The sequence below is a fragment of the Parasteatoda tepidariorum genome, chromosome 2 (genome assembly GCF_043381705.1).
Source record: "Parasteatoda tepidariorum isolate YZ-2023 chromosome 2, CAS_Ptep_4.0, whole genome shotgun sequence".
Classification (NCBI taxonomy): domain Eukaryota; kingdom Metazoa; phylum Arthropoda; class Arachnida; order Araneae; family Theridiidae; genus Parasteatoda; species Parasteatoda tepidariorum.
The window spans coordinates 92,789,119-92,816,587 of NC_092205.1; the positions used below are offsets into that span (position 1 = coordinate 92,789,119).

A 27,469-nucleotide genomic window follows, 5' to 3' on the forward strand; every position below is an offset into this window, starting at 1 on the left:
CATGCGCTAGTGATGGGTACCTCCTTTAGCTACGGGGTTACCTCATTGCGCGCAGGAGAACCGCACCCTCTGTCCGTCGAAGTTTTGGAATGTGTGTAACTACAAAGTAAAGGAAATTTTCCATCCAAACATTCATTTCTAGTAAATATAGAAACGCCGGTGAATGCACGATAATATTATTTCCAAAAATCGGTTGTGAAAAAAGTGTTCAACAACGGCAAGTGAATGCAATTGTTGCAATAAGACACTTTATGTTACACCGATTGGTTCAATAGCGGAGCCGCCAGGGTCAGATAACATACCAGATCTCTGGCGGATCAGCCGGTGTTACTTATAATTTCTTAGAAAAGTAGGTTTCTTATCATATCTTGCACCAGGTATGACTTATTTATACCATGTGGACATATTTATTAATACTTATAGCAATCAAAGTTATTTATATCACTCTGCAATGATAGTTATAGAAGAGGCCTAGCTATGTGTAGCCTTAATCGATATGACCAACAATTAAATTTTTGATAATTAATGTTTTAAATCGCTTATTATATCAAATACTCGAAGTAATTCTTGATTGAGTTGTTTCAGATCATTGCTTTCAGATATTATTATTGCCATAAATACAATATTTATGCTAATCTTGATACATTTGACAACTAGGCTTACGTTATAAAAATATACACATAGTAATTTGCATTCTTATGTTCTTTATTCGTTTATTATGTAACTGTACTCTATTTAATATATCAAAAGAAATGCTTAAACACGTACATTCCGTTGCGATTCTGAGAAAAATATGCTTAAAATTTACTGAATTTTACATTGTCATTGAACAGGTGTAAACATATTAGATTTTTACCTTTGGGATTTATTTATTGTTTTATGATTGCTGCAAATATACTATCTTACTCTAATACTATCGATTACGAATAAGTATATTGATTTAATTACGTTGCATGCGATTTGAGATTTGATTAAATTTAAACACTTGTGAATTAAATGTACCCTTTATCATACAAGGACACAATCTGTTACTATAAATTTTGATTCAAATTTTGTTTTGTTTACATTTTATCTTCTATTCTGTTTTATTCTTTATAATCATAATACACTAATTGATCATGGTACACATTAAAAACTATCAATTGATTTTCATTACAGTATTCTATTTTAAGGAATTGTGTAATTTTATATTAACATTTATGTATAGAACACTTAACCATGTTCATTTGTTTGTTTGAATATTGTTTTGGGCGTAACAGGGCTGTATGATAGCATCTTTATTCTTTTTTTAAAAAACATTTTCATAGATCACTTAAAATATATTAAATAAGATTTCCAGTGATCTATAAAAACAGTTAAATTGATTTAATATTAATAAATATTTATGGAACTAATCAATAAACATCAAATAAGAAATTCATTATATGTAGTGTTTGTCAATAATCTCATTTTTTAAAAAAACAAATTTGGTTGTTGTACTTCTGAAGCATTTTAAATTGCAGTCAAAGGTAACATAGCACTTTGTATATAAAGATAAATAATTTATTTTTAATAGATTTGATCATATTCTAACATTATCAGAGATGGGTTGCATAGGTTTTTGCCTTAGGTATTGATGATAAATTTGTTGTTTCGGCCTTATGCAATTTAAATTTTAACTGTTTGTGGTTATTATATCTATTTGCAATAGGAAGTACTATTTATTTCTATTGTCAAATCGCAGTTAGAATAGAATCGCAGTTTGAAATGTGATATATTTTCATAGATAGTTATTAACCACCAAAAATGATGGTTAGATTCATGAGTAATTTCTATCAGTTAGGATTGCATTTGTTGTGTAAACAGGCAGCCCATTTAAGTGAAAATGTATAAGTCATTGTAACATTGTACTTAATATAAAGTTATTTTTTCTATATTATAGCTTTATTCACAATTTGCATTAATTCGTTATTTACATTAACATATCTTCTTGCATATAAGCTGCGTCTACATTAAATTCATTCTTTCATGTCAATAAGGGAAGATTTCCGTTTCTGATCTGCGACTGAAAAATCGCCAAGTTTTGGCAGTGGCCTGCAAGGAACTAATAATAAAAATTAAAAAAAAAACAGGACCGATTCAAAGGGTATACTGGTAGCCTCCTGAGCAAACGTCTGAATTTTTTTTTTTTTAGTTGCAAGTGTAAAATTCATTTGGCAGCTTGAAAATTTTAGTTGGCTCGGCAGATCACAATACAGACTTTTCACCAAATTCTGTTTACTGTGTGCTTTAACTCTCTCATTTCGAGCGTCATAATTAGCTTGCATCCACGTGATGAACTGCGTGTAATAGTGCCGTTCATAGGTGGCGTCTGTTTGATAATTATTCCAAACTGCACCCTGTACTAGAGTGCCACTTTAAGCCTGCTTAATACATTTTGCTAGTCAATCAAAACAAGAAAATCTGAGCATCAGTTTACTAACATGCAATATGCACACTTCGCGACATGGTAAACTGTTCAATGAAGTTATTTTAGCGAAAAAGACTGCTATAATGAAAGGGTTAATTACCAATTACTTATGTGTGTCCTTGACCGTATTACAAAGGATTTGTGACAAACAAAGAAAAAGCAAAGTTGTTGTCCTGCTTGGTGATTTTTGAAAAGAATACATGTATGAAGTTGAAATATTCCAATTTGTCTCTTAGAAGATATTTTCATGTTGGGGTACACCTTTTCATGCCAACTGTAATCACAATTATACCATTGTCCAGTTTGTTTTTTATTTAAATTATGTACATAGTGGCTGGGGATATTTCTGTATCATGATATTGTGCTAACTACAATATCCAAGTTACCTAATAGAATTTAAACTTCAAAATTCAAATAGAAGAAAAAAACATGTGGATGTTTGCCCGGGGATTGGCTATGAGTTCAGGGCAGGGGTCTGTCCAAGCTAAATTTACTACCGTTTAGTAGTACCTTCACAAATTCAACTTTTGGAAAAACGGTAGTTTCACAAAATACTTTTTCTTTAAACTCTATTTTGGTATCCCGTAGGAAACGATTAAACCATAATTTTGTGTTTATTTTTTAATAATTTTTAATTTTCTCAAATCATGTCTAAATTTTTACAAAATAGGTAGTAAGTAGGTACCTCTCAGTAAAACCTAGGCAAACCCCTGGAGTTATACCTTTCAAGTTGGTCCCTTTCTGTGATTTTTTTTTAGTTCGTTGCAGGCCGCTGGCCGGAAGTTGCTAAGACTTGCCAATTATTCTGTCGCAGATTGCAATACGGAAATCTCCCTTAGTGGCTCGCTTTAGTATAAGTTAGATTCTCATATGCAAATTCACTGCTTTCCGTAAAACTTGGCTAGAATTTTGATAAAAGGTTATACTGACCTTTTCCTGTCTCATTGTATTTTTAATTGGTTGTTAGGTTACTTTGCTAGACCCTGCAGAAGTTTAAGACTGCATGCTATCTTGCTTGTGTAAAAAACATAATTGAATGTGCCTGAAACTTTCAAAAAAACATTGTACAAAGTTAAAATTCAGGAAGATGTCTGTATCTTTACTTGCTCCGGATAATAGCTAAATTGTGGCAACGAACGGGGAACTGTGTACTAGAAATTTTAAAAACATATAAAAGAGGTCCAACTGGTATAACTTATAGTCACCCCCAAGTAAACTACTAAACTTTTTTTTCAGCAAATGTTCCCATTTAGTTACAAAAAGAACTATTTAATCCTAATGTTTAAAAATTTTATAAATATTAAACGTCAATAACAACATTGAAAGCTTTAAATATATGTAATCAGTTGCAATGGATAATTTATCAGTATTTGTTTTAAACAGAACATATCACAAACAAATGTTTGTACTTTAAGTTCTGTTATTTGTGGTATATCTGAAGTCAAATAATGTATCCTTTGGTGATCACTGAACAATTAATAGCACAAGTCACCGAACAATTGTCTAAAAAGAGACTATAGAATGGGACTAACTATAGTCTAAAAAGAAACTATAGAAAGGGACTGACTTAAAGAGTCTAATTCTTAGTTACTCCTAGGACAAGCCATTATTTATTTAAATTTTATACAAAAACCAGGTAGTAGTAGATAGTTATTATTTAATAACAATTATAGTTTTTAGGTATTTAATTTTTTTTTTTCCTTTACGCTTTACGTTATATAAATAGTTTTCTTTTATTGTAGGTCCTTTAAGAAGTAAAAAATGAATGAACTCGACAGTCTTCGTCAAGAGGCAGAGACCCTCAAAAATACCATTAGAGTAAGTGAACTCGCTGGATGTTTTTTAAGAGAATTTTTATTCGTTACTTTCATTTATAGCCATTTAATTGACTTTACCCATGAGAGCTTTTACAATACATCTGTTATCTTTTAAGTGTAATAAAATATTTATTCTGCTTCTTAAATGATAGGAGTAAATTGGGTTTTCATTTAAAGTGAAAAATATAAATTTTATTTTAAAAACAATTAATATTTTAATATAGTTAAAATTTGAGAGCAAGATCTGTTGATTATTTTATTTTTTAAATTTCAAATTAAAATTAAAGCAATCTAATCTATTCCAAATATTTGCAAAGGGAACGAAACTGTTTTGCAAATATGCATAATATACACGAACGCCCTTCTCAGAAATTTTTTTTAAATGGCTTTTTGTTAGGCTTGCAAGTACACAAATTTTGCCAAATGTTATGATTTGAAAATTTCAGATTTTTTGGTTAGTTTAATTTCCTACTTAAATTTGGCAGCAACTAACACTTCTCTGAAACTCAGAAATTTATAATATACAACTAATAAACATTTACGGTAAGGGACAGTGTATGACAAAAATTACATAAGAAAATCTTTTCAAGATTAAATCTTGTCAAGTATTGTGATTTTTTTTAACCTTTTATCTAATAATTTACATGGATGATATACTTCCCTGAAGTTACAATAAGAAAACAAAAAGGAGAAAATATTTAGTCAGCTCATCCCCTTTACCTGAATATATATATTGAAATGAAGGAGTGACACAGGTTATTGCACTAACTAATTTAATTTTGAATTAAATTACTCAGTGCAGTTTGAATTAACAGTTTTTTAGCTGTTTTATATGTGTGTCATTCATTTTTACATGTACCTTGGCCCTGATTTTCAAAGCAATGTTTGAACAAATTTGGTGTCAACAAAAGGGCTTAAGCTAGAGTCACAAGCATGGGTGCCACTCTTCAGTCCTGGGGACTGAAATCAGTCTTGAGAAAAATCAATAGACTAATAAATTCTATCAATTAAACTAAAAAAAAATTTTTCTTTGGAAATTTAAAACTTTTTTTGGTCAAAATAAAAAAAATATTTTATCTTAATGAAAACATATGATATGGTAATGATCTCAGGACTATATTTATCTTCCTTTTGTCAGCTTCACTAAATCTTATTCTTAAAGTCTTGACAAATGGGATTGATTGAACTTCATCTACTTGTGTAGTTAAATTTGTACTATTGCTGAATCTAAATCTGCTGAAGTTTGCTTCCCCTTCCCTAGCCTATTGTCATGCTGGCCAAAGTTAAATCAAGATTATTATTTTAAAAAGGAAAGAAATTATAATGCTAGAACAAAAAATAAGTAACGGTGAAGTGAAAAATAGAGATATGAATGGTTTCAGGTTGTTCAGTAATAGTTGTAAAAAAATATACAAGGTTAGCTGTTATTTTTGTTTTGTTTGCTAAAGAAACATGAAATAAAGAAGAAAAAAAAGAAAAATAATCAAATGATTGATTTAATATGTAGGCTATTATCAAGGAAAGGCAAATTTTGGTGTCGGTGAGCTATTAATTTCTAAAAGTTTCGTAAACAACGCTAGGTAGTATTATTTGGTCAAAAAATAAGTTCAGTCTTGAAATTTTTTTAGAGTGGCACCCCTGGTCACAAGAGTCAATAAATAGCTTGCAGAAAGTTTTTTTAGTTCAGATTTTGCGTAAGATGAAATTTTCTTCACGTTATCTAAATTCTTTGCTTTCTTGTTGAATTAACTCCTGCCTCCTACATTCAGTTCTGAAGTTGCAAAATTTGTTGCTATTAATGATTCTGGAAAATTTCTTTAAGGATGCACGAAAAGCGGCGTGTGACACAACGCTGGTTCAGGCGACAGCGAACATGGAACCAGTTGGTAGAATTCAAATGCGCACTAGACGTACACTTCGAGGACACTTGGCTAAAATCTATGCCATGCATTGGGGATCCGATTCAAGGTAGGATTGTTTTACCTTTTGTTTATGTTTTTCAATTGCCTGATGTTATACTAATATTATTCTACTATTTTTAGATACTTAGTATCTGCCTCACAAGATGGAAAGCTCATTGTTTGGGACGCATATACAACTAACAAAGTAAATTATATGTCTTTTGTATATGTATTTTATAAATACCATCAGCAATAACCAATATTTAAAAAAAGAAATATTTTTTATAAAGTTAATGGACTTGTGTATTAATCTGATGTTAAATATTCGAGCCAGTTTTTAATTTAACTGAAAGTAGATTGAGCTTCTATGTCTTTGAAAACCATGAATTAGTTTTGTCAGATGCTTGGTTTTGGAACGATACAGCAGTCTCCTTATTTCTTGTTAATTTAATCTTTCTGCCCTAATAATACAAATTACTTATTGATCTTTTCCAATTTTGTACATTTGAAAATGCTGGATTTTAATTGGTCTGAAATAAAATGATTAAAAAATTTATATTAAATGTGAGGCAAAACAAATAATTGGTTAAAATAATTGGTTATAGATTGCCTAAGGAAGTCATTTTGACTGCTTTTTAATTTCAATTAGAAAAACAATGATGTCTATAATGACACAATTTCTTAGAATTTTGTGACTTTTTGTACAGCATATAATTTTTTTATTGTTAATATTTACTAATAACTTGTTAAATAACTGTAAATAATATAAAAAATGCTAAAAATTAATTTTAAACAAATTTATTCATGCATTCGCAATCCTGTCATTTTGACTGCTTTTAGGCAATTTAGGTATATACGAATTTTCCGTCTTTCTAGTGTTAATCATTTTAAATTTAGTATTGAGTAAAATTCAAATATTTTTCTAAAAACTAATTATGAAAAATTAAGAGATTAACAGTCTGTTAAGAAAGAGCCTAGGTTTTCCATAACTTGAGAACTTGTAGATCCAAAGAAATGCCATGTACATCGACACAATCAAATCCTCCTCTCCTTTTTTTCTTAATTTTCAAATTTTGATATTATCTAAAATTGTTGTTTCTCATTTGCTTGAGTTATTTTCTGGGAAAAGCAAATATTCAGCCAATCATTGTCGAATTCTTTGTATAACATGGAAAATATTATTTTAAAAAAATTATAAAGAAATAATAATTCTAGCTCAGCTTTATATTTAAAAAAGGCATGAGAAATTAGTCTGTTTAAAATTAATTATATGTGATCACAAAAAAAAAAAAATATGAATTCATATCGTAAAAAATGCTTTATCACGATCTGTTTCGTTAAAATTTTTATTTAAATTTTGATCTAGTTAATTTTTTATTCAAGACATAAAAATTTTATTGCATTCTTCATTTTTCTTTCTTTCTTTCTTTTTTTTTTTTTTAAATGTGTCAAACCTTTGAATTTTTTCTGCAGTTAGTCAGTATTCTCAGCAATAAATAATTTTGTCAAAATGTAATCCTTTTATTGTTTTTTGTTATTTAAATAGAAGTGTTGAGGTGTTTAAAAACATAAATTTTACCAAGCATTAGTTGTAAAATACGAGTGATTGTGGTCTAAGAAGAACTTAGTTTTTTGTACGTTTTAATTTTATTTCCATCTTTTCTTCTTTTTTTTTGAAATTGAGAAGAATATCTTAAGTTTTGTTTTATATTGTTGCAAGATTGTTTTTCAAATTGAGAAATTTGTACCTTTTTTTTTGCAATAATCTTTTTGGCTTTAATGTTTATTGTGCTTTAAAATTCTTTGAGTAAATTTAAAAAAATCATCCCATATATGAAATTCTACCTCAAGCTGACATTTTTTTTTTCTGATTTATAAGTCATTTTTTATTTTATTTCTTAAAGAAAGATCAAGCTGTNTTGCAAGATTGTTTTTCAAATTGAGAAATTTGAACCTTTTTTTTGCAATAATCTTTTTGGCTTTAATGTTTATTGTGCTTTAAAATTCTTTGAGTAAATTTAAAAAAATCATCCCATATATGAAATTCTACCTCAGGCTGACATTTTTTTTCTTCTGATTTATAATTCATTTTTTATTTTATTTCTTAAAGAAAGATCAAGCTGTCAATATTTTTATAGTGTAAACTTTTCAAAATGTATGAAATTTAATAAAGTAAAACTTTTAATCTACATATTCTTCTATCTCCTACTTGCTAATTTTAATAATTTTCAGTATGACTGGTTTTTTTTTAACCAAATGCATATATAAATATTTTAATTTATTATTACAAAAAAAATATTATGCAAAATTATTTAAATTGAAATATTTTCAGGTTCATGCTATTCCACTTCGTTCAAGTTGGGTCATGACTTGTGCCTATGCACCCTCAGGCAGTTATGTTGCATGTGGTGGTCTTGATAATATATGCTCCATATACTCTTTAAAAACTCGTGAGGGAAATGTACGTGTTAGTAGAGAACTCCCTGGTCACACAGGTTACCTCTCTTGCTGCAGATTTTTAGATGATAACCAAATAGTTACAAGCTCAGGAGATATGACCTGGTAAGATTAATGTTTGAGTCCTCTTCTTAAAAAAAAAAAAATTTCTAACTATCTTAATTTTTTTTTTCTCAGCTGATATCAGTGATTCTGTTAAATTTTACAAATTTCTGGTTCCTCTTACGTACATTTTTTCCTCTTTTAAGTACATTTGGAAACTAAATATAATGCTTTAATTTATTTTATTTTAAATATAAATCTTAGTAGTATGCAGAATTTTAGGTAAAATAAATATATTTGCAATTTAAACAATGTTTTAAAAATAAAAAGTGTTAACAGTTTTTTTTTTTTTTTTACGATTTAAGGTTTTTAATTGCATATAACTAATTATGAACCTGCATCAAAGTTTGTTTAATTTTACCTAGACCATAATAAATTTTAAAAGCTGGTCCTTTTTTTTTTCATGAGATGCAGCTTAACTTTATTTTTGCATCTCATCTATGATTTTTTAGATATTTAACGGCGCTGTACTGTATAAATGGAAGCAATGTGGGTTCTTTAATTATCAGGATTTCTCAAAATGAACCTAACTCATTAAAAACCTAATTGTTTTCCTCATTTTTACAAAAAAAAATTTTTGCTAAATGGATTTTTCTTATTACACTGTACTACATTTATAGCAGCTTTTATTTCAAAAACAAAATAATTGCTATTAAGCGAAAAACTTCCAAATTGAATCTAAAGTAATTTAATAAATTAACTTTCATTGTTATATATTGCAGTTAGATTTATATATATCATTAAATTGCATTTGACCAGTTTGGTAACAAGTTAATGTACTTTTAATATGACGGAAATGTGATAATTCTGTCCTTCTGAAGATTTCATGTAACTGGTTTTATATTTTTATCATGTCTATTTAGTCTAAACTATTTAGTATTTAATTTTATAAAATTACATTTAAATGCGTTGGTTCTCTTGAAACCTGTCAAATACTTATGAATTTTTGCAACACTGAGAGTTTTAATTACTTAGATTTTATTACGAGACATCGAATTTCGATGCCATCATATGAAATCAATTAAGCAATTAAAAGACATTTAGACAGGTTGATGATATTGATTAATGTCAATATAAAATAGATTCAATTTATTTTTTAAAAGAAATTTTTTTTTTTTTAAACTTCATATAATATATATATCACTGGAGCTAATTAGCAATTCAACGTACAGTGAAACCTCCAAGAAAGACCCACCTCTATTTACGACCACATTTTGGAGACACAAAATTTTTTTCCCTCGGCTTTTTGTTTAAAAAAAAAATGTATGAGAGACCACTAAAACTTCTTTAAGTGACCGGGAAAATATCTGCACTAAATGCGGAAAGCATCAATTAAGGAAACACAAAATAATATCAAAATAAAAAATGTAGCAAAATAAATAAGTTGATTGAAATGTATTCAAAATATTTGTTTGAGGCTCTTATTTAAAGAGATCTTTTTAACAATACAACCTCATGTTACAGTCATAGTGCACTAATGACGATACTGCCAATGATTTATTCAGTAGAAAGTTGAATTATTAAAAAATTTTATTTTTAAAAAAACAAGCATCTTAAACAACAAACTTGTCCTCTTTTTAAGCTAACTAATTTTTACGATACAAAATTAAGTGCAAACTTAAATATAATTATGTATTTAGAATAGCTTTATCATTCATAATTGGTACATTTATTTTTGCACATAATTATATGAGTTGGGAGCATTTTCATGGACTCTAAATTTTACTCATCTATCCGTCTTACCATGACGCCAACAAAAGTGTCATTTTCGCACTAAGGAAATGACACTGACCAAAATTAATATCGCTTGCAAAAAATCATGTACCTTAAATAACAATTTTGAAGTCATTGGGGGTAACCTCTAAGAACGACCAACATCCATCAACAACTATTTTATTGTGGAACGGAGAGTGGTCGCTCCAGAAAGGTTTACTGTACTAGAATCAGGGATGAGATTTTTCTGCTTTTTTCACTTTTATCTCTTGAATTTCAGCTTTTTATGAAAAATTCAGATTTTCTAAAGATTTCACTTTTTTTTATAAATATTCCGCTTTTTCAGAAAATTCACCTATTTTCAAAGAGAAACAGAAAAATCAAACTACATAGCTACCAATCCTTTCTCATTTTTACTTATTTTAGCTATTTTTTCTCCTTTTACACGCAGCGGTTAAGATTTTCCGAATTTTTTACCCGCCCTCCAGATCGATCCAATTTTTGTAGTTCAAACGATACTGCTTCTGAAAAGCCTTTTAGAGGTCACAAGCCTGGAATCTGCTAATATCTCTATTCTTATTCGCACGATTTTAATATCAAACATAGCTTTTCATATTTGCGTGTTGCTATTCTTATTCATGCGATTTGAATATTGTATGTTGCGATTCTTATTTACGAGATTTAAAAATCCGATATTGTAATTCGTATTTACGCCTTTTTAAAAACCTATGTAGCGTTCATATTCATGCAAGTTTTAAAACCTATGTAGCGATTCGTATTCACGCAAGTTTAAAATTCAATGTCTTGATTTGCTCATGCGGTTTATTATATCAAACATTGATTTTCGTATTTATACGTGATTTTAAAATAAGGCATTGGGATTTGCATTCACGCATTCTAAAAATTATGCATCATAATTCTTATTTATGCAATCTAAAAATTACGCATCATGATTCGTATTTACACGATCTAAAAATTATGAATCGTGATTTGTATTTACACGTTTTAAANCATTGGCTGCGTTATTGATATATTGACTGGACTGGTGATTGACTTTGAAATAATGTCGAAATATTGCCATTTGTGCGAAGTTTCGAAAAGTGAACTTAAATTCTCTTCACCTGAGTATCAGATATGGTATGAAGGACACAAAAGTTCGGGTCTTTGTGAAAAAAACTTTGAAGACTCTTCAAATGCCATGGAAATGTCTGCGGCGGAAATTTTGTGGGGCCGTTCTGTTACAGAATGCAAAATGCGGTACACAACTCTTCTTTCTGATGGGGACTCCAAAACATTTTTGCATCTAAAAAAAATGGATGTGTATGATGGTATTGATATTGAGAAGGAAGAGTGCGTGAATCACGTGGCAAAAAGACTAGGTACAGCGCTTCGTAATAAAGTTAAAGAATTTAAAGTGAAGGGTGAAACATTGGGGGGGGAAGCGAAAAGGGCACTTGACAGATGCTCTTATATCAAGGCTCACTAATTATTACAGGCGAGCTATCACAACTAATGCTCCGAATGTCGACGCAATGAAATCATCGATATTTGCTTCTCTATATCATTGCTCGTCAATAGACGCGAAACCAAAACATTTCAAGTGCCCCCAAGGAGCAAGTTCTTGGTGTTTTTATAATCGTGCAAATGCCCTTGGGCAAAAAGTACCAAGTCATTCAACGATGAAAGCTTTCCTAAACAGTAATATACTAGTCAAAATCATGCCAATATATCAACGATTGGCATGTGATGATTTGTTGAAGCGCTGTACCTCTGGGCAAACTCAGAATGCAAACGAAAGTTTGCACAGCGTAATATGGCAGCTTTGCTCAAAAGATGTGTTTGTCAGCAAGCGCCGCCTTGAGATTGCAGTGACAGATGCAATCAGCAGATTTAATATGGGAACTGTTGTTGCTATAACTGTGAAAGGGAATCTCACTTCATTAAAAGTTGAAAAAGCTGAAAAAATTGCCTCAAGGCGTGTAAAGCAAAGTGTCAAAAAGCAAACCAGCACTTTCAAAAAAGCTACGAAAGAAAAAAAATATTGCAAAAAAAATGCTAACAAAAAAATTGAAAAACGCGAAGGGCAAACATATTGTGCTGGTGAATTTTAAAACCAATTGTGGGCACTTTGAATTCAAATGTATGAAATTTTCTAGCATGTTATCGAAATTCTGCAATATGCTTTTCCTATGTGCCTGTCAATAATTTTTTTATTTATCTGGTATCAAATATATTATTTGTTTTATTAAAATTATAGAGAATAATGTTTTTAGTGTAATTTTTATGCACACAAAAATAATCTCTTTTCTTTGTTTCAAGGTTACATATGACATATTGATATGATGCATAACGAACAATATTTTTATGTAAAAATCGTTTCTATTGGTAAAAATTTAGCATTTATTATATTAAGAATACATCAGAAGTTCTTTTTATATTTTAAGCATGATATTATAGCTATTATAGTTAATTTACACAAAAAAAAGTAGTTTTTCTCCGTTAACTTTTTTTGCATAATTTACTTCTATAATTTGTCCCTTGTGACTGAATATTTGAAAATTTTTCATATGCTTCATATGACTGTTATAAAGACAATGTAACATTGTTTTCACGAAATATTAATTATAAAGTTTTTTATACAACTTTAACTGTAGGAGGAAATGAAAATTTTCGAAAAAAAAGCGTCGGAACTAAAAAAAATTTTTTTTCTCAAAACCTGTTGAAGTGAAACAATAACTGATGCTAGAGAGTCTTTATATCATCATTATCTATCTATAGAAAAAATTTTAAATTATTTGGATGAAATTTCAGACACAAGGGACAATTTTTGTATTTTTTAAAATTTTCATATTTTATTAAATTTTTAAAAAAATTTTGACCAAAATTGTTTTTACTTGGCCTATTTCCTAAAATATGCTAAAAAATAAATAAATTATGTTCATAATAGTAAAATTAAATTAAAAAACAAGTTTTCATAAATTTTCATTTGAAAGGTCCCGTGTCCCCTTAANAATTTGTTTAAACAATATAACGTTACAACACTATAAATGTCACTTTAAAATATGATTACTTAGAAAAATTACTGTTCTGCACCAATATATCCAAATATTTATAATACTAATATATAATAATATTTGGACGCGAGAAATGCAGGCACACGTGTAAGTAAACAGAATTCCTTTTGTTACATTTATGTTAAGTGAACAATTTTAACTTTATAACTGTCGCTGCACAGCCGACCCAATTTTCAGCTTACGGCTACCAATGTTAAACACCAGAGTCTTGTAATTTTGAATACAATTCAAGAGACAAGGGAACTCCTGGATTAAGTATTGGGAGAAATTTGCCTTCGTCGAAGATTTTTTGATGGAACTAACTCGCATTTGCGTGAGATGGAGAGGAAAACCACGAGCCACTCCCACTGTTAGCCTGACGGCAAGGAGACTGTAACCCATGATCCGTCTACCACTGAGGATATTTCAATGGTAATGGATAAGTATAATTCCACTGTAAAGCATTACCCATGTTGGAGACATTTATTAGTTTGGTTTTTAAATGTTCTTTTATATTATTTAATTTTATTGCTTTGTACGGTTATAAAGAAATACCTTTGTTAAAGAATGTAATAATCAGGGCTGATTGTGCTCCGGAAAAAATCCGGATTTCCGGATTTTTCGCTAGAAGTGATCCGGAAGTTTCCGGAGAATGAAGGTCCAGACGTTTAAAAAAATCATTGATCACAGAAGTTTCCGGAAGTCAGATTTTCAAAGGTGGAACTTAAAAACACAGTTTATTTTATTTGTTTGTAAGGGAGAGCCAGAGAGATACTTTATAAGCTTATATTCATGAATTATACTAATTTTTTATCAGTAAATAGTTATAGTCATGAACTCTAGAAAGAAAGACATATTTGTAAATTTTAATTACTTCTCCAGGTCATCATAGGTATGTGTAAATGGTATAGGTATGTGTAAAATTTTAAATATATTTTAAGTAAACTAAGAAATATTGAGAAAAAGGAAAAAAAAACTTGTTTAAATTTTTTTCAATTTAAACTGTTTTTTTTTTTTTTTTAAACTCAAGAAATTTTCCGGAATTTTGGCTTGGGCTCACAATCACCCCTGTTTAATTATAATTTGGTATTATTTAATTAATTTACTATCTTTACTTTGTGTGCCATCTTTTTATTTTGTAATAACACTTTATTATGTTTGTTGTTTTAGGCACAACTTTCTATTTAGAACTAAATTCTTCCAATAAGTTTTATCACAAATAAGCTCACTTTTTGCTTATGATGCACACAGCATGAACTTCTAACTTCAAGAACAGAGCATTTGTTTTAACGAGCTCTAACTAGTATTTGGGAGTTTTTTTTTTTTGTGACTGATTCCAAACGTTCATTGTTTTGTATAATGATTTTTTTTTTCTATTTCTTGAAGCGAATTATAAAACTTTAGCAACGGTAACTGAATGCCAGTTTGAGCAATTAAAAACAAGCCCAAATTCTGATAATAATTTTTAAAAAAAGGGAAAAACCCTAATTTTTCACTTGTTCCCTAAAGTAAATGATTAACTATACAAAGAATGACTTCATTGTTGCAAACGAAATGACCTTTCTAATATAAAATATGCATTGTCTGTGAGAAATCGTTTCCTTGCATTGCCGATCAGAATGAATACAAAGTATTGGTTCGTAGGTTGGACAATTTGAAAACTCTTTAGCCCAAAGAAAAGTAATTTAAATACTATGAATGTAAAATTTTTGTATTCAGCAAATTGTGGCAAGTGCTTTATATAAATTAAGAAGTTGAAGTACTGAAAGAGAGAAATGAAAGTTTAGAAAAGGATTTGAAAAATAAAAATAATGAACTAAAAATTTTAAAAAAAGTTTGATTCAGCATATAAAACAGTGGAACGCATACAGAAAAAAAGAATTATGAGCAGAAATAATTATGATTGTTGAAATTGGATCAAGCTTTTAAAAAGTGTTAGTTATAAAACTGTGTAAAAAAAAGTTTCTTCAAATACCAGGTGGACAATTATGGACGTTTCACATATTATCACACGCTCTTTCTTTCAGAAGCATATGGTTTTTGTAAATTTAAAAATTTTCCAATTTCTACCAAGCGTTAGTATGTAAAAGTGATGGTGCTGAAAGTTTTCGATTTAAAAAAAAAAAAAAAAAAAAAACATGCCTCCTTTGTTTTGACGAAGTGTATATCTCATTAAATATTTGCTAAAATGCAGAACTTAATCAAAACCTAGGTCCTTTCAAAAAAATTCCAACTGATTTTGGTTTGAGGAATGTTTGCAAATTAGAAACAAATAATTTTTACGATTTTAGAGTTACAAGGGATAAAGTCTTTTCAAAATCATAGAAAGCTTGGAACTAGTTTAAATTGATGGAAAAGCAATTGCTTCAGATTAAGGAAGATGTGGAATACGTTGGAAGAATCAAATAACAATTGAATCTGTTATTCTTTGTATCCTATCAGACCCATTTTCATAAATATTTATTTTTGCTGATATGTCTCATTATGTACAGTTACTGCGAAATCATTTATTAAACTCAAGAATAATTTAAGATGATGGGACTTTTATTTCTGGAATTGTTGATGAAGTATTGAGAAAAGATATTGGAGAGATAAAATTTTTGTCATAAACTAAGAGTTTTATTTGTTAGTTAGAGGTAAATGATAGGTAAAAAGTTACACTAGTATTTTTCTCTGCCACTACAGTAAAGGGAATTTTAAAGTTAACAAGAAAGAACATGATTTTTTTTTATATATATATAAATATATTTTTTTTTCTTTGATGTAATGAATAGCAAAAGCTTAGCAAGAAATATGAAAGCGGCTTTCGATTTTTTTCTTCCAATTTGTATCATTTTCCTGAGAAGTAAAATGAGAGTGTGTGGTAAAAAATGTCTACTGCTATTTTAAAAAGCAATTATTATTTTTATTATTAGAAGATTAAAAAAATCTATTGAAGTAAAATATATTTTAACTATTAGATTTGATTATAGAGATTATTTAGACAAATCCGAGGTCTTGTCAGATTCAATGACTATCCAAGGCCTACCGAAGTAATTAAAAGATTTAAACACTTGTTAATTGTAAAAAAGTTAAATAATTTTTTGTCAAAAGTATGCACAGAAGTAAATTCAGAATGGTTGTTATTTAACTGCTGAATTGTTTGAAAGAGACTTTAAAAATGACACATTCTAGTTTTGGATTTAATTTAGTTTTGGATGTTATTTTATAAACTTGTAGATATTATGCAATATGTAAATAGCTTCATTTCAATGTCTTGGGATATTAACTTTGCATTAGAAAATGCTTGAATTAATTCCCAAGGGAAAAAAAGACTAAATTATATAGCATTTTGTCTTACAAATATTTATTTAAATCTAAGAATGCCTTCTCAGTGCATCCGACAACGCTAAGGCAATACGGAAGTATCTTATCTTAAGAGAGATTCTTCCGTCAGCAGTATTAATGGAAGTGTGTCGAGAATTCGAAAACATATTCTGAAGTGTGCATGAGACATCTTGCAGAAAATCAAATAGTGACTCATCAAAGAACTTATAAATGAAATAAAACAATATCCTGCATTGAATAAAAAAGCGATGTGTTTATTCTGTCCTTAAAGAACTTAAATCATGGTTCGTATCATTTTTAAAAAGTGCTTGAAGGTGCTTATTTTTGATTTTCGTTTTTTAAAAGCCTTTAAAGGTGCTTTTTTTTCATTGGGTGTTTTTAAAAAGTGCTTAATTTTCCCTTGAAAATAAATTTTTTTTTTTAACCATGTCGATTTTCGCCAAGTATTTATGCAAAAGCGTATTTTCCACATTGTTCATTGTTTTTAACAATTCATTCAACCACAAACTGTTTAAGCGTACACTGTCGCTTCTTAGCGTATGAAAATGTCGATTATTTTGCATGTTTCATGAAATACTTGCGTTTCAGCCCGTGCGTTTACTGCGCTCTCATGTGCAACTCTGTTGTATTTTACAAGATATTCTCAATTTCAGGCTTCATTTTCCACCCTCTGATATTGAACTGAAAATCCTCTTGATCTATTATGGCTAATATAATCAAGAAAACAGTTATTTGTCAGAAACTGTTTATTTAATCACGATCATGTAAAGTCTTTGAGAATTACTTTGCATTTTGTTAACATGTATAGTGCTTAAAAATATTTTTTAATTTCTTAAAAGGTGCTTAATTTTTGTTGAAAGATTTGACTATGCACCCTGTTAAATAAAAATTCGCTATTTAAATAGATGCTGTCTCATAATTTCAAGAAGAAAAATGAATAGAGTAAAAGAAAATAGAAAGTCCTAAATTGGATAGTAAATTAATAAATAGTTAAAAATTCTAATTTCATAATCTTTTTTTTAATGTCATTATTCTAAATATTTGTGATTTTTTTTTAAATTGTATTCTCTCAAATTTAAATATCTATAAACAATTGTAAAATTTCTGTTATTATTATGTACCTAATTGACTATATTGTTTCAGATGTTCAGTTTAAGATTGTAGATTCCTAATGATTAAGTGTTAAAAAAAATTGTCATTACAAAAATATGTTAAAATAATTGTTAATAAGTACGGCACTCAATTCAAAATCATAACTAATAGGTTATTTTGATCATTATTCTTTTTAATCTTTTTCATTTAAGAATTAAAAAGAATAATTTTGATCTTAATTTTTTTCTAAATAAACGATTTTGTGACTTTATTTGTCTGACTTTCCATTGTTTCTGATCAAGACATATCGCAATTTACCTTTAACTTACTGCTAATACACAAGCAAAATTCTCATCTGAAGATTTTGTTTCAATGTTAACAAAAACTTAAAATTCTGATGTGACTAAAAAAAATATTTGTTCAAAGATGAGAAATTTAATCCATTGGGTTTTAAAATATTATAATTGTTTGGTTTTGTTATAATTGATTTTATTTTATTCCATTAAATTTTCCTTCTTTCTATTCTAAACTAGCTGTGGGATATTCGAGATGGAATGTGTAAACAAACTTTTCCTGGTCATGAGTCTGATATTAATGCTGTCACAGTAAGTAGAGTTTAATGTTTCTCTAATTAGATACTCTAATTTCTTCTGTTTCAAAATATCAAATAAATATATGTTATATTTTACTTCCTGTGTGTATTGTTTTTTAATCAGGATTGGAAAAAAAACTAGTTTTTTTTTCGCACAAAAAAGCATGATCTTTGGTTTTATTTATTAAGAGCCTGTGCTTTTCTTCTCTTTTTTTTCTTTAAAAAAGTCTTATAAAATTTCTGAACAATAAAATCCTTTCTTAGGACAAATTTTCTTAGCAGATCATCTGTCCACTGGAGAAAATGTTTTTCATTTAATAAAGAACAGGGTGCGTAGTGTTTGTAAAAAGTACTTAAAGGTGCTTTTTTGGGGATTTTGTTTTTAAAAGCTTTTTAATGTGCTTTTTTCAGCTGGCATTTTTAAAAAGTGCTTTTTTTTTTTTTTTTTGAATAATTTTTTTCCCCTTCAGTGATATCTGGTGGATCCCATGCATTTCACGAAAAAAGGGGAGTTTGGTACGTAATCATTCACGCGGACTTCATGTCGTACCCACATTATGACTTGCGCATGCGCGCACATCGAACCGAAGCCCGAGTGCTTCAATTCGGATAGAGAATATCAGAACCTTCTGAAATGTTTTTCCTTTTAATTTATTTTAATTTTGTTCTTGTTTATTTTATTTTACTTCTAACACTTTTTTTGACGTAGGGGGTAAGGGTACTTTTGTTCTGAGTTCAGGGTCAAGTTGAATTCGCTCGGTGATGTGGGAAAGTACTGATTGTTTCGATTTACTTTTTGGTTTTTTTTTTAACGCTAAAACTGTTTCTAAAAAGTTTTTGTTTTTCAATAATATCATTGATTGAATATGAATTTTTTGAGTGCTTGAAAACTTTTGTAAAGTGCTTTAAAAGTTTTTAAAAAGTGTTTATTTTTGATTCAGAGATTTGGCTACGCACCCTGATGAAGTGGAATTCCTCATCACTAAAGGAATTATATATAGTTTGAAAATATGTAAAATTATTATTATTTTTTTTTTTAATTTATTTCAATTTGTTTAATTTTTTGAAGAATACACATAAAGAATGTATACTCTTTTAATTTTTGTTTTAGTATTATTATTTTTTTACACATCAATTTAGATTCATTTTTTATTTTTGAATGTCAAACATAAGAAATTTATTTATTGAACCATTAATGTTTGGTAAATGTAATACAATTTGCTTCATTTTTAACAGTTTTTCCCTAATGGGTATGCATTTGCTACGGGTTCAGATGATGCTACTTGCAGGCTTTTCGATATAAGAGCTGATCAAGAGTTGGCAATGTATTCCCATGATAATATAATCTGTGGAATTACATCAGTTGCTTTCTCCAAGAGTGGAAGGTTACTTCTAGCTGGTTATGATGACTTCAATTGTAATGTTTGGGATTCCATGAAAGCTGAACGTGCTGGTAAGTTACTTGATTCTCTCATGCCTGTTTTTATTTCCTAATATGTCTTATTCTTTTATTTATTTATTTTTTTAAGTTTGATCCACCTTAATATCCAGCGGAGAGAAATTACTGACTTTGTATTTAAACAATTTTTTTTTGAATTAAATCAAACTTTTGTGAGAGGGATCAGGGTTAATTTAGTGTGCAGTTTTATGAAACTTCCATTCTTTAAACTCCATTTTTAAATATTTCTCATAATATTAATAATGGTATACAAACTAATAATTAAAAAATTAATCATGACTTTTATTTTAACTCATTACACTTAAAAGTTCTGAAGATAGTTCTGATTTGTTTCACCAACAAATAACTGAAGGTACAGGGTTTGATTGCTCTCAATTAATCTATAGCTTTCTGAAGAATTCAAATATTTTATGTATTTTTTTTTTAATAGTTTTATTTGTTTTTATAACTGTTAGGAAGATTTCATTTAACAACAATGGTTACCTTGATTTTAAAAGTAATATCCTGGAAATCGGAACATGTCTGATCATGCGAACAAGGTTCAGGGGAAATTCAAGACCTTTTTGAAGTTTATTTTACTAAAGTTTTTTTATTTTATTATTATTATTAATTCTTTATGCATATCAACTTACGGCCTAAAAATAATATTTTCTTTTGTATTAAATATAACTTAAATGACTTTATGTGTCAATTTGTTTGTTTATAAGTTTGAATTCCTTAGATTTATGCAGAGCTGATTGTGCTCCGGAAAAAATCCGGATTTTTCGCTAACCATGATCCGGAGGTTTCCGTTGATCAAAGGTTGTTTCAAAAAATCATTGATCACAAAAGTTTCCGGAAATCAAATTTTCAAAGGTGGAACTTAAAAACACAGTTTATTTTATTTGTTTGTAAGGGAGAGCCAGATACTTTATAAGCTTATATTCAAGATTAATATTCATTTTTTATTAGTAAATAGTTATTATAATCATAAAACTCAAGAAAGAAAGACTTATTTGTAAATTTCAATTACTTCTCCAGGTCATCATTGGTATGTGTAAGTGGTATAGGTATGTGTAAAATTTTAAATGTATTTTAAGTAAACTAAGAAGTATTGAGAAGATGGAAAAAACCTTGTTAAAAAAAAATTTCTAATTTTTCGATTGAATTTTTTTATTATTTTTTTTATTTTTCCTTAAGAAATTTTCCGGAATTTTGACTTGGGCTTACAATCACCCCTGTTTATGAGTAGGCCCTTAAATTTAGTTTTAAGGATTATTATTATTTCAGTATATTTCGATTTCTGTTATTTTTAACATGTGTTTAAAGTCAGTTTTTTTTTCTTTCATAAAGGAAATTGTTATCAAAAAATTTTTTTTAATATTCGAACTTTGCTTTTTAAAAATATTTTGGAAAAGTTATCTTAACTTAATATATAATATTGGGGGTAAATTTCAAACCAATAAAAGAGTGTCCTGAGAAGTATTATGGTCTCAAAATGTCCTACACCCCCTGAAACATCTAACTCATTTCTAAAGATTATATCAAATTCCCTTTCTAAAAACTTCTAACTCAAATTGCCTAATTTGAATTCAAACAATAATGTATTCATTAACTTGAGTTCAAATGAAAATTTTTGTATAAACTGGAAATCAAATATATTAACTGATAATAATTTCAGAAATATTTACCTTGAAAACTTATAAAATTAAAATAAAATCAGTTTAATATTTAGTACATGCATGATTAATTACCCATTTATCTCGCCTTGATCATAAAGACAATTATGCCTGTGTGAAGACAGTTACAAAAACAACCAAAATCTGGTGTAATTGAATTTCATGCAGCAAAATCTAACCTTGCTATCTTACCCAAAAACTTTGCTAAGTTTCTGTTTTGAAAAGAAAATATATATATATATATATATATATTGTCTTTGTTTGTTTCTCTTCTAAAAAAGAATTTTTATGCAGTTACAATTTGCTAATAACATTTAAAGTAAGTATGAAATAACATTTTGCAATAACATTTAAAGTAAGTATGAAAACTGTATTTTTTAAAGTATAAATCACTTGCAATTTTTCTTCCCTCTCACATAAAAAAAAAAAAAACTATTGTTTATCCCAACAACAGCATTGAGTAACAAATACATGAAACAATAACTGAATATCACATTTATGTAATTGGCAAATGTTAGGTACCTCTCATATTATTTGTACTATTATTGTCATCCAAATGTATTAGTATATGTGAATTAATTTTTTCCTCTCTAAGTTAGGGAAGTAAGGATTATTCGGTATCCGGCCCTTTTGCAGAATATTCGATTGACCGAATATTTGCTAAGAATTATTTGGAAAAGTATTTTTCGACTAAGTTTTCTTTAGGGGAAATTTGAATGAATTTCATAACAAGTAGTCTAAAATAGCATTTTTTGCTATACATTAGAAATTGTTTTTACGTATATTTAAGTTCTAAAACTTAATTTATGTTTTGAAAGACTAATGGAAAAGCGAAATTTTAAGAATTGAAACTAGATTACTTTATATTAAACTATAAGTTTTGTATTGTTGATTTTTTATATGTATATTCATCAAGTTAATTTTGACGTTTTTTCAGCACTTAATATTACGAAAGTTGAGAATTTTTTTTATTTGTTTCTTTTTTGCTGGTTTTCCTGTATTAACTATTTTGCAGCATTTTAACGGAGCATTTCTGGTAACTAATTCTTCTATAGTCACTCTTTTCCTGTACAGTAAGACGGATAATCGGTTACATAAAAAAACTAACTCTAAATGTTAAAATTAAATTTCAGAGCCAGGAACAATTTTTCTGTTTTTCATTAGCTTTTTTATTAACTTTTCTTTTTATCAGAATTTTTTAATGCGACATCACTTTTTAAAGAGCGTATCTAATGAACATTATTCTTCTATTAAGTTGAAGTTTTTGGCGTTCATTTAAAAATTATGAACGATTTTTGCTTTGATTTCTATCTAACTTTGTCTTTTTTAAAAACTTGCTTTTAAAGACATTTTTATTGTGATGCAACTAGGAGGTTTTCTATTAGACTTTAAACTTAACTTTTTCTAGAAAATACGGTAATTGAAAAACAAATGGTTAGCTTTAAAATTTTCTTTCAAAAATTTAGATTGATTTCTATTTGTCCTGTTTTGCTTTTGTATATTATATTTTTTTATCACCGTTTTTATGACAGCGCTGCATTTTTAAAAGCCTTTGTTATAGTCATTGTCTCTAAACGGTTTTTTGGATAATTTTTTCAGAAAAATATTATTTTTAACATTAAAGTTTTGTTTTAAAAATTAAGACAATATCTTTTTTTTTTCTATTTCTCTTTTTCTCATCGTTATGACTGTTAGTTAAGATTTTTTATTTAAGGATTTAATATATATCTATAAAAAATATTTATTTATTTTTTGGAAAAGGAAAACTTTGCTATTCGGCTGCCAAATATTTGGTATTCGGCCTATATTTTGGGCGCAATATTCGGTATTCGGAGAAATCACTTCATTACCTCCCTAATCAGAATATTTTATATCTTGGAAGAAATTTTACTTACTAATTCTGTATTTTCAGAAAATAATTTTTTGGTGTGCTAGTAAGAAATGATTTATAGTGTACTATTTATATAATCTTAAACTTAATCAATTTCGTCCTTTTTGCCATGAATGATTTAATATAATGCATGATACTCATTATACTGTTGACTAAAGATTTAAAAAAAAACTCTGATTTTAATAGTGCATAATCAACAATCTTTATACATTTTCATAAATGAGGTTTCATCATTTGAGAAATAGAATAATTATGTATAACTTTGAGTCATTATTTTGCTTAAAAGACATAGTTGCATTTGACTTTCACTAAAGTCTTTAAAGCAATATTTATGTTCTGTATTGGATTTGAATTTCAAGAATAATTGCAAAATTAATATTTTAAAAGAAAAATTCCCATAGTTAAATTTAAAGTATCTCTTTAAAATACTAATTAAAGCCCATTATCAAGAATCTTTATATTCCCATTCTGAAACATTTTATAATCTGTCAAGTATATTAAAATACAGTAAAACCTTGCTCCAGCAATATTTTGGGGACCAAATAAATATATTGTTGTAGAGGGATTTGTTATATTGAGGACCTACATACTTTGGGGATACAATCATATTTTTTTTTTTTTTAATTTTAATGTTATATATGTATTAACTATAAATCTATTTATGTATTGTATAAAGATTTTGTTTGCAGAGTTGTAATTATGGTTAAATATGAAATCAGATAGGAATGTTACATTTGTGACTTCTTAAGAGATACGGGAGGCATTTCTGAGAATAGAAGGTCTTTGGGTGGTGTATGCACATCAAGGATGGGGTATTGAAATCTGAATACAAAAGCCATTCACTCTGGTGAAAAGAAATAAGATAAGTACCAGGGTTGGCAAGTTTTTGACACATGGCGGATTTTACCGGTTTATACCATGGTTTTTTCCGTCATGTCAAAAAACCCTCTGTCAAATACGTCAAAAACCCATAGTTTTGGTAAAACTGTATTTTTATTTGAGTTTAGCTGCTTATAATTTAAAATTAATTTCTGGGCAATAAAATTAGAAAAAAAGTTGTTAAAAGATATTTAAGAACTGATTCTTGCATTTTCCCAACATGATTATATCAAAACATACTATTTGAAGTAAAATATTAGGATACTAAACAAAATTTTCAACATTTCCAAGCATCNTTTGCAGAGTTGTAATTATGGTTAAATATGAAATCAGATAGGAATGTTACATTTGTGACATCTTAAGAGATAAGGCAGGCATTTCTGAGAATAGAAGATTTTGGGATAATCAGCAGTGAAATTTCTCTTGTCAGAAAAGACCGGGGGGAAATTGCCAAAATATGATACGATTTTTTACATTATTTGAAAACCAATAAATAATAAATGGAGAAAATAAGGTTGAAATTTGAAGGGGGGAAATTGCTTCCGAGAATATCGGATTATTGAGAGGTGGATAGCATTGAAATTCATATGCAAGTTCGTCGGGACCCCGAAACATTATTGTAATGGAGGGAGTTATCGTTGTAGCAAGAGTTCACTGTACTAAACTATCTTAGATAAAAGTTGTTGTTAAGTTAGGGTAATTATTATTATTTTTTTATTTCAAGCTTTGTAAGTAACCAACATTTTTTCTGTGCAATTTTAATTTTCGTTTGTTTTATTTCCAGGGGTTCTGGCTGGTCACGATAATAGAGTAAGTTGTCTTGGAGTAACTGAAGATGGCATGGCAGTTGCCACTGGATCCTGGGACAGCTTCCTCAAAATATGGAATTGACGCTGAAACAAAACATATTTCCTGGACCAGTTATTTGTTGTTTACACATGAACACAGTAGTGTTGCTTCCTCGGCCTTCTTTTGTAACTTTACATCTAGCATTATTTAAGTCTGTGAAGAAATTTACATTCGTATGTGTGTGATTTGGCGTTCATATTCAGACGTGCATGTTTATATCTCTTATCTGTGAGTGAGTGATCTAAAAAAAACAACAACCAATCCTCCCCTCTTCTATTGATTTTTCTCATTACTGGATTTAAGAAAAAAGAAAATATACAGCTCTGTCTAGTCATGAGTATGTCGCAAAATGCCTGAAGTACAGTTGCTCTCAGTGCACGGTGCTTGCTGTTCTTTGCTTGCATAGTATTCTCTTGACAGTTATATTAACTTATTACCCAGATTTATTGCTCTACTTTTTTTTTTTTAATGTAATTCTGTAGAATGCCACTTCTGCATATCAGATCCCATTCTTTTGAGGTTTTGGTTTTTTAAAGATTTTTACGGTCAATGTGTTGGCTGGCCTGAGAGATCCGTTTGAGCCCCGGCTGGTCTCTCGCTCACCTAACACAGAAGGGTTGCACATAGACAAATATGGGATCCCATGCGTAGATATGCCATTCTTATTAATTTTCAGAGTTGAGCTTTTTTTTTTAATTATGATCAAGACTATGGACTTGTATCAAATTCTATTCCAGGCTTTAAATAAATGTATCATTGTAAAACCTTATTGTGAAGTCAGTTATGTTACGAGTGCTAGATGTGGATTCCATTTGTAAATAATGTGAATTCGTTATTTGTGGTCAAATCACATGAATAATCTAGATTGTGACTGTTTAAAATGTCTGCCCGAGTCAAAGGGGCAGACCTCCCCCTTCCCCAGTTTCACTCTTCTTGGGACCATGAAGATGATGTGGAACTTGCCCAACTATAATCACTGCTGAAGTATATTCCAAGTTGAACTCAACTTGCAGACTATAAAGTCTGTAACTGCCAATGCAGTGGTAAGAAAGATAGCATATGAAAACAACAAGACAAAAGCTACAAGAGGTTTTTTTAAATAAAAAAAAATGAAGGTTTTGTGTACTGTAAAAGTTTGTAAATCTTTTACGCACGTCTGTATTATTTATAGTTTTTTTTTTATCAATGCTTTTATGTTATATAAGAAAAAGTTTTACTATGTAGTAACATCTATAAAATATCAATGGAGGGAAAAAAAATAGTATGAAATATTTCTTTGCTATTCTCAAAGTTGTAGTTTTATATAAATTATTAACACAATTTCTCTGCCAACTTTCCTCTCTGTTGGCTTCATTTAGCCAACGTTTTTCTTTTTTCTTCTACCGGGACAGTCCTACTTTAAGACTGCCAAAATAAAATAACAATGCATTTCTGCTGTTTTCTGTCTGATCAGCATCTGACAAAAATGCTGATGGTTCTTTACAATACACTTTTTTTGGTGCATAATGTAATTTCCCAATGTGTTATTGCACTCAAGTCTCTATTCATGGAATTTCACAAGATGGTGGTGTTGTTACTTTCAGGCTGCCCTTGATTAAAATAAAAAAATAACTAATCTTTCTTTCAACAAACGGAAAGGAACTTACATTGTAGGCTCCTATGTTTATATAAGTAGATGTAGTGGAAAATGTAGCAGCCATTGTCTATTTCAAATTTTACTTAATTGTTTTTGTTGCTTTAGCCAGTTAGCATTCTAGCTCGGAGCATGCAGCCTCTTGTGTGTATAGTATTAAATCCTCCCCCCTGTGCTGTCACTTTTACAGCTCTCAGTGAGAGTCGGAAAATACTGTTATATCTGACACTGTTCATATAATACTGGAATATCTTCTTGTGTACAAAGGAGCTGTGCATGTCAGCTTCATTTTATTTTCGCCATTGTCAGTGTGAAAGTCAAATTCGAGTCTAGTTGTGTTTTGTCAGTTAAAACAAAAAAAATAAATAAAATAAAAACCGTATGTAATTTAAAATTGGTGAATAAAGCTGTTTATCTTTACGTCTACTCTTTGTTGCAGTTGCTAAACGCTTTCTTAGCTCTTCCCTGCCACTTTTAACACAGACATACCATCGATACATTTTTAAGTGTGTGTTAGTAGCAATGTTAACTAAATTAACAGTATTTTTGATTCAAGTTTTAAAAAATTTAGTAGAATTTCCAGATTAATTGTTTTAA

At 28.8% G+C, this 27,469-nt stretch overlaps 1 protein-coding gene across 1 annotated transcript; it reads left to right on the top strand.

Moving 5' to 3' along the window:
• Positions 1 to 44: 44 nt before the first annotated feature.
• Positions 45 to 27,292, top strand: LOC107455867 (guanine nucleotide-binding protein subunit beta-1). Its single transcript, XM_071177026.1, has 10 exons — positions 45 to 349; positions 4,192 to 4,267; positions 6,089 to 6,234; positions 6,309 to 6,372; positions 8,500 to 8,731; positions 11,531 to 11,789; positions 11,935 to 12,418; positions 18,445 to 18,516; positions 19,740 to 19,956; positions 25,175 to 27,292. Exons 2-10 carry the CDS (start codon positions 4,211 to 4,213, stop codon positions 25,279 to 25,281), a joined length of 1,638 nt encoding a protein of 545 aa, XP_071033127.1. The 5' UTR covers positions 45 to 349; positions 4,192 to 4,210; the 3' UTR covers positions 25,282 to 27,292.
• The last annotated feature ends 177 nt before the right edge of the window (positions 27,293 to 27,469 follow it).